This window comes from Sebastes umbrosus, chromosome 22, assembly GCF_015220745.1.
Source record: "Sebastes umbrosus isolate fSebUmb1 chromosome 22, fSebUmb1.pri, whole genome shotgun sequence".
In the NCBI taxonomy this organism is placed as follows: Eukaryota; Metazoa; Chordata; class Actinopteri; order Perciformes; family Sebastidae; genus Sebastes; species Sebastes umbrosus.
Window position 1 is genome coordinate 13,715,720 of NC_051290.1, and position 12,581 is coordinate 13,728,300.

At 41.5% G+C, this 12,581-nt stretch overlaps 1 protein-coding gene across 3 annotated transcripts in view; it reads left to right on the forward strand.

Annotated features, from left to right (window-relative positions):
* The window catches only part of rbpjb (recombination signal binding protein for immunoglobulin kappa J region b), a 56,988-nt gene that overhangs the window by 39,198 nt on the left and 5,209 nt on the right, over window positions 1-12,581 (forward strand). For 2 of the 3 annotated variants that reach the window (XM_037758597.1, XM_037758599.1), the window contains 8 exons: window positions 4,527-4,622; window positions 7,906-8,071; window positions 8,368-8,542; window positions 10,433-10,570; window positions 10,867-10,979; window positions 11,484-11,624; window positions 11,870-12,025; window positions 12,104-12,207. In XM_037758597.1, coding sequence (XP_037614525.1) covers window positions 4,527-4,622; window positions 7,906-8,071; window positions 8,368-8,542; window positions 10,433-10,570; window positions 10,867-10,979; window positions 11,484-11,624; window positions 11,870-12,025; window positions 12,104-12,207 — 1,089 coding nt within the window. Of the gene's footprint in view, window positions 1-4,034; window positions 4,054-4,526; window positions 4,623-7,905; window positions 8,072-8,367; window positions 8,543-10,432; window positions 10,571-10,866; window positions 10,980-11,483; window positions 11,625-11,869; window positions 12,026-12,103; window positions 12,208-12,581 lie in introns of those variants that run through there. The other variant, XM_037758598.1, reaches the window with a different exon arrangement.

Here is a 12,581-nt window from a genome sequence, read left to right on the forward strand (position 1 = left end):
CATGTTGATATTCCTTTCATGCGTAGTGTCGTTATTTTGCGTGTCTGTCTGCACGCTACTCGTGCATAGGAAGTTCAGCTGTGCGCTGGTCACCGTCTCTCACTTCTCCTTCTCCGTCTTCGGCTCTCAGAAAGGGACCTAATCTCTATCTCGCTCTCTCAAGCAATAGTCTGTTTACCTGGTCCGAATCAGAGTGAAAATTATATTGTTTGTTTTCTCTTTAGTCTGGTTCCGTTTCACAGAGCACAAATTAATTTTGTGTTTCCATTCTCTATTGTGTTACTCTCCTTCATTACTTTTTACTAGCTGGTCACTTCTCAAGCAAAGCTATTAACGGTGCGTAAAATATGTGGTACATCATGTCCCTGGCACAAGTTTACAAGACCATCTAAGCTTATTAGTGAATGAGCAATTCTGTCTAGATCAGTGATTCCCAAAGACTGGGTGAGGACCCACAGGTTGGTTTTCCATTGTCTGTTAAGATTTATATCTGCAGTACGTACACCTTTGAGCCACATGAGAAAGAGCCTGAATGTTCGTAGTGTTCTGATAATGTAGCCTACTGATAACATTGAATCTAACATGAAAAAAAAGCGTACATTGTGCTTGTTTAACTGAAAAAACAAGAGCCTGTTAACTCCGCCTAAATGCATTTATGAATTCTCATTTTAGTATTTAACATATGTATGTTTTCATTAATGTGCATAAAACAAAGTTGTGATTTATCAAACGTTTATCTCTTCAAAATGGACGGTTTACTTATTCAAGATAATATAAGGTGATGCGGAAATGGCACTAAAAATGGTCAGGAACGTTCATTTCCGCACAAATTTGCTCTTCTCATGATTTATAGATACGGTGATTTGGACCCCGGGGGTTTGTCATTTTTAAAAAGTGCATCCCCAGGAAAAAAAGTTTGGAAAACACTGGTCTAGCGGTGATTTGGCTATACGTCTACATATTTTTTTTAAAAAATATTTTCAACTATTATGCTGTGAAAAGCCTCCAGTCAGACTACATTGTATGTGTTTTATATTTTGGGTGTGCCATTGTCATTAATTCCTATTTAAGTGATTGTTTTTCCCTTCTTTTGCATGTGCTTTTAATCTCTTGAAGTCTTGATTTCACACTGACTTTCCCCACCTCTAAAAGTCAAACTCTTCCATCTGTATGACATTGTCATATTGTGTCTCCTTCTTTCTTCAAAAAAGTCAATGCCATATTTTTAGTGCATCATTTTATACACATTTTGACATATTTGGTATCTTCTGTAAACCTTGGCTTCCCCACTAGAACTGAATCTAAAACCGTGTGGGTTTCAACAATGCTTGGCTACACAACACAAGTTTGTAAAGATGGACCCACCGCTGGGTTTATGTTATTCATTTGATCCCAGGATATTCTGTTTCAGTAGAGTGTTGCCACATGCGGGGCATCTTTTGTTATCTTTTCAGAGGTTATTTAGGGGTAGCTGTGAAGTGGATAGCAAAGCTTAAGATGGCATTGAACATGACAATACACAAAGAACCGCTGAAAGTGAAAGCTTAATCTTATGGTGAAGCATTTCTGTGTTGACGGGGGAATGGTCTCTCCCCAACTTAGCCACAGTGGTCTGGAACGGTTTGGTGTGCAGTGAAACAGTGTTAACCACAAGTCAGGGCTGTCGCACGAAACCTACCCTACACTAGTGTGAGATTCTGGTGTCAGAAGATAACTATGAGGCAATGTATTTACTCACCGCCTTGATCCGGATATAAGATGACATTGATATACTATAAAGGTATATGGCTGATTTAGGTTTTTGTGGGGGGATGGGTTAAAGGAACAGTGTGTAACATTCAGGAGGATCTATTGGTAGTAATGGAATATAATACTAATAAGTATGTTTACATTAGTGCATAATTGTTATGTTTTCGTTACCTTAGAATGAGCTTCTACGTATGGAGCGGGTCTTCTTCGCAGAGCCGGCCGCCATGTTTCTACAGTAGCCCAGAACGGATAAACCAAACGCCGGCTCTGGATAGGGCCATTCGCGTGTTTACGTTTTTGCGCTGGCACCGTTGTTCTTACATGCTTGGTACACGGGAGATTTTCCAGTTGGTTGCAATCTGCAACCTCACCACTAGATGCCACCACACTGCACCTTTAACAAGGTAATAATTGGAGCTCGCAAGGTGTCGTTTGGATAGTTGTTTTCACAACGCATACCAGCAGGGCAGTTTAGTTATCAGCACACTTATGGGAGTAAATGGGAAAGTTGATTTTGTTTTTCATTATTGATTAATCTATCGCTTATTGTCTGGATTCATTGATCTATTGTTGTGGTGTATAAAATCTCAAAACTGAAAAAATGCGGTTCCGTTCCCTTTAACTTAAGGCCTTTACACACCCGGGGGCGTGACAATTAAATTACATGAAAATCCAAAATACTCACCTGCGAAAATTATATCTCTAGGGCTTATATCTTGAAAGGGTAAAAACGGAAGGAGTGGAACTGGTCTGCGCTGCCTTTGTCAAAGTTGAAAGGAGTAATAAAGTGTGCTGTCCTGTTTTAACCTGTGGAGCCTACGAGTTGTTGTTTCATAAATCTAGGCGCAACTCTACCCGTTCCGCACAATGTGATTGGTTGATGCCTTTATTTGTGGTGCGAAAGCTCAGAAAATCTACCTTGTTTCAGAAAATAATATTTGCGTTCTGTGTGAAAGTATTCATGACGAATCAACAGTTCGAAAAAATATATTGAAGTGCAAATTCATTGCACGAAAAAAAACACCCTCAGTGTGTAACAGTCTCGAGGGTGCTGTTTTTATACTGCTTGTTTTGTTCGACCAACTGTCTTAAAACCCAAATATATTCAATTTACTGTCCCATAAGTCAAAGATAAGCATCAAATCCTCATAATTGGGAATCTGGAACTCGACCAAATTCGGCATAACGGTGTCAAGGTGCCCAAGTGGTTAAGCTTCATACCATGCAACCACAAAGTGTGTGTTGATTTATCTGTGATGTCACCCTTCCTGCAGGTCACAGGCACCATCAGAGGTGTCCAGTGACACGTGCCCTGCAGGCCTGACATCAGCAGGTTTTGGACTGTGTGTTCTCCGTATAATCAATCATAGCTGTGAGCTGCCTCCCCCGGGGTTCAACGTGTCTGTATCTGACACTGGTGAGTGTATCGTTCACTTCAGGCCCCCCCCCGAAGGAAGGTTATGTCATTTTCATGTAAACGGAAGAGAAAGCGAAGCGCATCCTTGCAAATAAGTTTCAATCAAAACTTTTGAAAGGCTCCAAGTTGTGTGTGTGTGTGTGTGTGTGTGCACCTTTCCTCATGGCTTGATTTAGGAAAAGAATAATTTCCTCCATGTGGTGCGTAAATGGTATCAGACTGCATCGGATCAGTCTCAAGTGTTTGGAATTCTAGGATTGTAACCTCCATCATTTTCAGTTGCTGCCGGCGACCAGTAATTTAGAAAACACTGAAAAAACAACGGAACATAATTCCGTGTTGCTGCGAGACTCAAAATTGCAGCTTTTTAACCCCCACCAAAAAAATAATTGTCTCATCGCACAGCGAGGCGAGAAATAAAACGTTTCCCAGTCCATTATGAAATGGATAAACCAAAATCCCTCTCGGCCTCCCTCCTCCTCCTCCTCCTCCTCTTCCTCCTATTCTGTACCCCCCTCCCACACACACACACACACTGTGAGGGGCCCCTTGCTTTTCATAACAAAGGCCCTGTCTAACCCGAGCGTGCGGCCCAGTATTGCGTGGCAGAGTGGAAAGCTGTCTGCGTGGGAAGCCCAGCGTGTCAGGTGTCACTGACATCTGTGCATGTGCGCCGATCGGGTCGCGGTGTTTTGATGTCCAGTGCGTCTTAATTGTGCGTCTAAGTCTGATCTTTGACCTCTTTGCTTTTCAGGCCAGCGTAAGCTCTCCTGGCCCCTCAAATATTCAAATAATTGAGTGTAAAGGAGTTGTCGATGGGTTGACAGAAGTAATTGGAGTGTGGGCCTTTGCAAAAATGTTTGACACAAGATGAGGAATCTTTGCTGGTGAGCTCAGCTCCGTTGTTTTTGTTTTTGCGGCTCTGGTGTTTTCTTTTTCCTTCCTCTCTCGTTACCTCCCTCCCCACAACTCTTCCCCCCCTCTCCCCTCTCTTCTCCCCCCGTGCTCCTCACTGTCCCTCCAAGCCGGTCATTAACAGCCCACCCCCACCTCAAACGGACCCAGCTGGGGGAGAACATAGCTTTTTTTGGCGAGCGGAACGGTGCAGGCTCTGAGGCTTTCCAGAGGTCATTGCGAGTGCACTGTATGTGTGTGTGTTTCTGTATGTTCTCATTCCATACTTCACACTTACACTAAAGCGTTTCAAAAACCGGCTCGGCGACACACGGTGACCCCCGACATTGACCCCTGAGGCTCCCTCTGCGCCAGCTTTAAGTTTCAACACACCCAATATCACCTCACCTCATCTGCTGCATCACCTTTGTTAACGAGCATCCTTCTCCCTCTTTTCCCCTTGCAGAGAAGCGATGAGGAATTACCTGAAGGAGCGAGGCGACCAAACTGTCATGATCCTGCACGCAAAAGTTGCACAGAAATCCTACGGCAATGAGAAAAGGTGAGCGAAATATCAGCTTTTTTTCCCCCCTAGCCTCCCCCTCCCCCCTTCGCCTTGATAATCAGTGCTGGATTTGAGAAAATAAAATAAGGCTAAGAAGGTTTTTTGAAAACAGATTCATAGATGGAAAATGCACCCTGTAATCTGTCTGGCTCTCTCTCCGGTGCAGGATTAACACGTCACATTCACAAGACTGATTTCTCCTCAGTCTCAGAGGAATAGTTCATCATACTGGGAAATATGCTGATTTGCTTTCTTTTTCTGAAATAAGATCTACACCACTTTTTTTTTGTCTGTTCGATAAATATGAAGCTATAACCAGCAACAACAACAAAAAAAGCAACAAAGTCCACCTTCCGGCACCTCTAAAGCTCACTAATTGACACGTTATATCTTGTTTGTTTAATCTGTACAAAAACTGAAATGTGGTTTTACGGGAAGTTGTGTGCCAGACTATTTCTTGGCCGGGAGTAGGCCAACTGTTTCCCCCCTGTTTCCAGTCTTTATGCGCTAAGCATCTGCTGGCTGCAGCCTTAAACAGATATGACGAATATTCCTTTAAAGTAAAAGAAAGGCTTTTTTTCATAATCTTATTTTGACCATTTGTCGTGTCTCACTCCAGTTTGGATTCCTCGCTTGTTTGTTTATTAAAATATCGTACTCTGGTGCGGACCAAAACAACCGGTCCAAGACCTCTTGCAAGAGGTGGTCTCGGACTGTTTCTGCTTGCGGGTATTTGTTGAGATGGACACAGGTAACCAACAGATTAACATGTGTGAGAGAGGACTGACCTGGACTTCTGCAGAAGTCTGATGTTTGCTTGACATCTGGGCTGAAGAGAACATACAGAATATGCTAAATAAAGTCCACAAAAATAGTGACTTTTATTAGGGCTGACCCGACTGCTTCTGGATCGACCTCCAAATCATTATTCAAATGCTTAATTTTTGTTTTTTTTCAATGTAATAATAATGTTTAAATCCCCAAATAACCCATGAAATGGAATAATCCCACAACAATATTCTTTGCCAAGGCAAAGTGTAAAGACTTCGACAGCAATATATCAAAGTCTGCGATTCCCTGCATAGAAGTGGCAGCTCTCGAGACGAGAAAGATAAATTGGCTCCTTCGTACACGCCCCTCGGCTAATCATCTTTTTCATTCGGTCCGCTTTAATCTGTGCACTGTGAAACCCAATCAGACTAAATAGAAAACAAACCAAAAGTATCAATTTCACTCTGACTAGCCAAACAGACTATGGACTATTGTGAAACCGTTATACATGCTGACCTGTTGTTACGCTGATTGCAAACAGCTAAGCCTTAAAGGGAGTTATTAGCATCGCGTAGAAACACAAACTTGGCCCTTCACTGCAAGTGTTTATGGAGAGGTAACGCATGTCACTCGGGGGGGGGGGAAACAGGCTAAGGAGCGAATGCAAAACAGACATTCCAGCTTTCCTCCGTGCAGCGTGGGTACCTCGACCCTTCTGACCCCCCGCATCAACAGAGGTCAGAGGAGGAAACGTGTGGCGACCTCCTATGTGAGGCCACGTTCAGGTGAAGGCCGAAGAGAGGCGAAGGGAGATGGAGTTAGGGGCGATGGGAATAGGGGGGGATAAAAGTCTCCCAGGGGGGATGTACTGGTGAAACCGTGGAGCATTTAGGTGTAAGGGTTCAAGGACGAGAGCACACGGGGAACCTGTTGATGTCTTTCTTTGGTGTAATTTCCATGCAAGTGCAGGGTGATGACTTTTTTTTCCCCCCTCTCTTGAACTCTGCGACTCATCTTTTCTTCCTCAAGCCCTTCCTGTTACTCTGCTCTCACCTTTTTACCTCTCGCTCTCAAACTTTTTATAGCTTTTTCCTCCCCACCCTTCTCTCTCTCTCTCTCTCTCTCTCTCGCTTATTATGCAACTCTCTTCAGCTCTCCATCCTCCTCCTGTTTTCTTGGCCGAGCCGCGGCGCTGCTTGCGATCTCATCAGGCCTATCTCTTGGCAAATCAGCCGGCCAACTCCGAGACACCTCGGGAGAGTTTTAACACAACAGGAGAGAAAGATGGAGAAAGGTTGAGATGAATGCCTTAGATAAATCGTAGACGTCTTGTGCAGTTAAAAGTGACACCGGCGAGAGAAGCCATTCAAACACTCCTGTCACATGCATGCTTGTACAGGTTCAGTATCAGTGCTGCTGGATTGCGAGTTGCTCAATGCTGCTCTTAAATTGCAGTTAAAACCCACAGTATCTGTAACCAATAGAGCATCCAGCTGGATCACAGACAAGTGTCTGAATGTTTAGCCGACGGGTTTCTGCCTCTGTGTGCATATCCGAGTTTCAACATCCTTTGGCCTGCAAAACCCCTCCATGTTCATGTCGTGTGCGTCTGTCTCGCACCTCTGATTACTTCTATCCTAACGAGGGAGCCCAAGAAAGTGGGTGCACAGAGAATGCAAAAATGTGCCGTCTCCCTCTTTGTAGCTGCCTCTCTCTGTCTGCGCTTTTTATAGGAGGTGAAAGTAGACAAACACCCACAGAGGCAGACAGCGGTGTTGCGAAATGGGTCGCTTTCCAGCTCCTCACTGACGCACATGAATTTATTTGAAGTCGGTTCAGTGGTGACTCGATTTCACGTTTGAAAAGATGTCATTTTTTCTTAATGGAGTTCTGTACTTGACGTTAAGAGAGCATTTCAAGAGGAGAAGAGCAAGAAAATGACGACTTCCTGAAATGGAAATTTTTTATTTCAAGAGATCAGTTTCATGCTGGATTGCTGCTCATGTTAACATCTGCTAAATTAGGCTCGACAGCTTGAGGAAAGAGTGCTTAGTTCAATTGTATATAACAGTATGTTGATAAAAAAAAAAGTTTCTGACTTGTCTTGTGGAAGCGTAGCTCAGGTCTGCCCTCTTCTGGTGTAATTCAAGAGATGCACACTGTCTTAAAGAGATGTTACACTTTGTTTCACCCCGTGGTTCGTGTCCTTGAAATTTGCTTTGCAAAAAATATTATTACTCTGTTCATATGTTTGACTTTTTGTAGCACAAGTTGATCTTAAAGCCTCAAACTTTCCAAGCATGCTTGCCAATCAAGCAGATTTTTCTTTTTCATCCAGGCAAGTGGATTAAAAACACACTTATATTTACAGTAACAGACGAATGGATGGCAACTTAAGAGGTTTTACATTTGCAGATTCTTAAGTGGATATATCAGTGAAAGAGAAAACAGCGTGTCTTTCGGGATTTGAGTCCACAAAAATGCATAAATATTATGTCCCTGTGTCCAGGTTCTTCTGCCCTCCTCCCTGCGTTTACCTGATGGGCAGCGGCTGGAAGAAAAAGAAGGAGCAGATGGAGCGAGACGGCTGCTCTGAGCAGGAGTCGCAGCCCTGTGCCTTCATCGGCATCGGCAACAGCGATCAAGAAATGCAACAGCTTAACTTAGAGGGAAAGGTACAACACACAAACACACACATAGTGTCACTCTGTCGCACAAAAGCATGCAATTATTCACTAGAAGCTGACATGGATACACACCTTCCCTCCAGGCATTTTACAGTATTAACACAGGAAGTCTGTCATTTGCCTTCAGTGCATTCGAAGGTTATTAATACCAACCATTTTCTGTTGACAACGATGACAAATATGTGTGTTTACCTTTTCCAGGAATCGTTGTACAGTAGAAAAAGATCTAATGTGTTCTAACTTCTGTCCTTCCTCTGCCTCCCCTCCCCACCATGTCCACCCAGAATTATTGCACAGCCAAAACCTTGTACATATCCGACTCCGACAAGAGAAAGCACTTCATGTTGTCTGTCAAGATGTTCTACGGCAACAGCGCTGACATCGGCGTCTTCCTCAGCAAGAGGATCAAAGTCATCTCCAAGCCCTCCAAAAAGAAGCAGTCCCTCAAAAACGCTGACTGTAAGTTTGTGCTCGTCTGTTTTTGAAACTGAGAAGTTCAACCCTAAGACTTAAAATGGTCTTGTTTAAGTTAATCTTAAATTAAGGTGGGAATATTGGTGGGACCTTTATTTAAGGATGGGCTCTGGAGGTGAGAATTTCTTTTTGAGACACAGACACCGTAACCTAAAGGAAAAAGGAAAGAAAAAAGGATATAAAGAACAAAAAATAAACAGAAAAGTCTTGTCTCTCTCGGGACTATGACGTTAGTTGTTGTTGTTATTGTTTTCTATATTAAGATTATTATTTATGTGTAATGGCAGGACAATATAAGTGTGTACTTCTGCCTTTTCAGACGTAAAGGCAACAAGACAATTCAGAGCACTTTACATAAAACATCAATAGTATCGGGACAAAGTGCAAAAGAAACACATTATAAAAGGACATTCAAATACAATTAAGTATTTTACTAAATATCCAAGATAAAATAATGACAAGCTAAAATAGAATAAGACAGGTATACAATACAAGAATAAAAGTTACAATGCAGCTTCAGAAATGCTTTCATAAAAAGCAGCTGCAAACAGAACCATTTTCTGTAGACAGACATAAAAACTGTAAAAATATAATATTTATTTAATTATTTAGTTTATTTAGAATCTGAAGTATTATTCTTGTTTTGTTTTCTTGTTCTTTGCTACATGTTCGAAATAAATCGATCTAATGTAATAATAAAATGGAGGCACTTAAAAGGCATAAAAGCGCACTTTTTTTACAAAAAGCTATGGATTTACAAAGTTGTACTTCCCCATTGTAGTCTTCAAAATGTCCATACTTTTTCTTTTTATACTGCTAACTTATTCACTTATTTAACTATGAAATTCAGACTTTTATTTAAAGCTTGGTTTATTCTTACATATTTTATTCTATTTAATTTCTCTACATTTATTTTCTTTACTACTTATTTATTTATTTATTTCATCGTTACTTTATTTAGTTTATTTATAATTTGCTGTATATATTTACCGTAAATTTTGTATTCTTCTTTTGATTTCTTATTATTATTTACATGTTTGAAAACAAATCTATCTAATAATAAAAAGCAGGCACTTAAAAGCTATAAAAGCACACTGTTTTTTTTTTTTTACAAAAATAATGTATGGATTTACACAGTTGCACTTGCACATTTCAGTCTTTAAAATCTTAATCTTTATTTATATGTATATATTGCGGATTTATTCACTTATTCAACTACGGAATTCAGACTTTTATTTAAAGCTGTATGTATTCTTCTATTTAATTTCTCTACTTTTATTTAATTATTGCACTTTTACTTTATTTATTTACTTACATTTTTTATTTTTCCTGTGTAATGTAAAGCAACTTTTGTTTTGAAAGGTACTGTAAGAAAAGCTTATTATCAGTATTCTCATTATTGATCAGAATAACTTAACTCGATTTGATTTTTATAGCACCTTTCATACAATCATGGAGCCCAAAGTGCTTCACAGAGCAAGATTAAAACAAGACAAAAAACAAAAATCAACAAAAAATAGACAACAATACAATTACAAGTCTAAAAATGACAATAAAATGTTACAATAAATAAATGTCACTAGAATAAATAGGCACAAGTGATATACATAGTATGAGTACCAATGATTAAGACTTAAAAACTAAGGCTATAAATGAAGAGGCTAAAAAGATGTCTGTGGCATTATAATAGTATTTTTATATTATATTTCCAACCACTAGAGGGCAGTGTAGTTTCACTGGCGTGTCAGTAACCCAGTTGTGTCACATGTAGCACACTTGTAGAGTACACATCGCCTCCTCCACTGACATGTAAACACCATGTCCTGTTTGGGTTGTTGCGTAACCTTGTGTGTTCTTGTTCACGTTTGTCCCCAGTGTGCATCGCATCAGGGACCAAGGTGGCACTGTTCAACCGGCTTCGGTCCCAAACAGTCAGCACGCGCTATCTACACGTGGAGGGCGGTAACTTTCACGCCAGCTCCCAGCAGTGGGGCGCCTTCTACATCCACCTGTGTGAGTGTCAGTCAGCCCGAGCTGCTGCTGCTGCTGCTGCTGCTGCTGCAACACAAGCACAAACAAATACATTTAGAAACGCTTATCACCACGCAGAGAGGCTCAGCGTGAGGAATGTGGGTTGACAGCTTGTCGCTTTGTCGTCATGTCTCTGCCTGTTCATTATGAATGTAACCCACGCTGTAATTACACAGCTGATTCGTCATGTTTAAAGAATGGAATTGACTGGTTGAATGTTGGGTTTGAGAACGTGTTTCGCTGACTGAATTCTTCTTTCCTGCATTGTGCGTTTCCAGTGGATGACGAGGAGTCAGAAGGAGAAGAGTTCACTGTGAGAGACGGTTACATCCACTACGGCCAGACAGTCAAGCTGGTTTGCTCTGTCACCGGCATGGCCCTGCCCAGACTGGTAAAAGAAAACGCATCATTTAAGATTAGAAAGATCAGAAAAAGAAACTTGGGGACACACCAAAACCATTGCAAATAGGGATTATTTAAAGGAACAGAAACAAATTTCTGTCAAAGAAAATCTGCTCAGATAATTGTGTAGATTTTATCTTAAAGGAATAATTCACCATTTTTTGGTATCTATTCCTTTAATATCAGATACCAAACATGAAGACCTTGTTTGTCCAAAGAACCTGACAAAATGAGTCTCATGTTTCTTTATAGTTGTACAATTATTAGTGATTTGAATAAGCACCTACTGAGCTTTCTTTTTGCCTTCCTTCTATCCATCTTTCTTTTCTGCTTTCCTTCCACCCTTATCTCCTGTCTTTTTTTCTTTCCTTCATTTCCTTCTGACTTCCTTCCTTGTTTTTTCTTTTTCCTGTCTTTCCCATGCTCTTCATTCTCCCATCCATCTTCCAGTCGTCTAATCCCTCTCTCTCTCTCTCTTTCTTCCCCCCGTCAGATCATCCGTAAAGTGGACAAACAGACGGCGCTGCTGGACGCCGACGACCCCGTCTCCCAGCTTCACAAGTGTGCCTTCTATCTGAAGGACACAGAACGCATGTACCTGTGCCTTTCCCAAGAAAGGATCATCCAGTTTCAAGTTAGTGCCAGACACCTTTTTTACATCTGGGAGTGAATTGAAAGTGAATTTTGGCTCAATCCTGCATCTATTCTTGGTCTTTGTTATACTGTATGGGGAAGTTTTACTTATTCATATGGTCGTAAAGCCAAAGAGGAACTTCTGATTGCAGTCTTGAGTCTTGATTGGGTGCACTTGTTGGTGGTTATCTCTGCCCCTGATGTTCATAAAGGTCACGTCTCTCCTCTTCTTCCACCGTCTGCTAGGCCACTCCATGCCCAAAGGAACCAAACAAGGAGATGATCAACGACGGCGCCTCCTGGACAATCATCAGCACAGACAAGGCTGAATACACTTTCTACGAGGGCATGGGCCCCGTCCACTCGCCTGTCACCCCCGTGCCTGTGGTAGAGAGCTTACAGGTAGACGCCGACCCCCCGACAGGAACTTTTGGTGAGATTTATGTAGTCCACGTACTAAACGATGTTTTTCGTCTGCAGCTAAACGGCGGCGGCGACGTCGCCATGCTGGAGCTGACGGGACAGAACTTCACTTCAAATCTGCGGGTCTGGTTCGGAGACGTCGAGGCTGAGACCATGTACAGGTGCGTCTTTCATTTCTCTTAAATGTCACACATGATTCTAGGTACATTTATTTATGTTTCCCCTGCCTCTGACTTTTAATGCACACTGTAATCCAACACTCTTTGCATTTCTTGGCCAAAATAAGATCCATTGTCTAGCCAGAATTTCTATTTTTTTCCTCATTAGCATATAAATTGTCCATTACGACTAATTTGTGGATTTATTAGACATCACACAGTCCTAGAAAATGATGGACTTTAAGTTTAATGCATATAATGGAGATATGAATAAGTTAGTAGTGTCATTTAAATGAATAAAAGCTTTCCAAATGCTCTCTGTCAGACTCGATGCTGCAGATCCTGTGAATGCCTAATGGCTTGAATTGTAGAAGTCC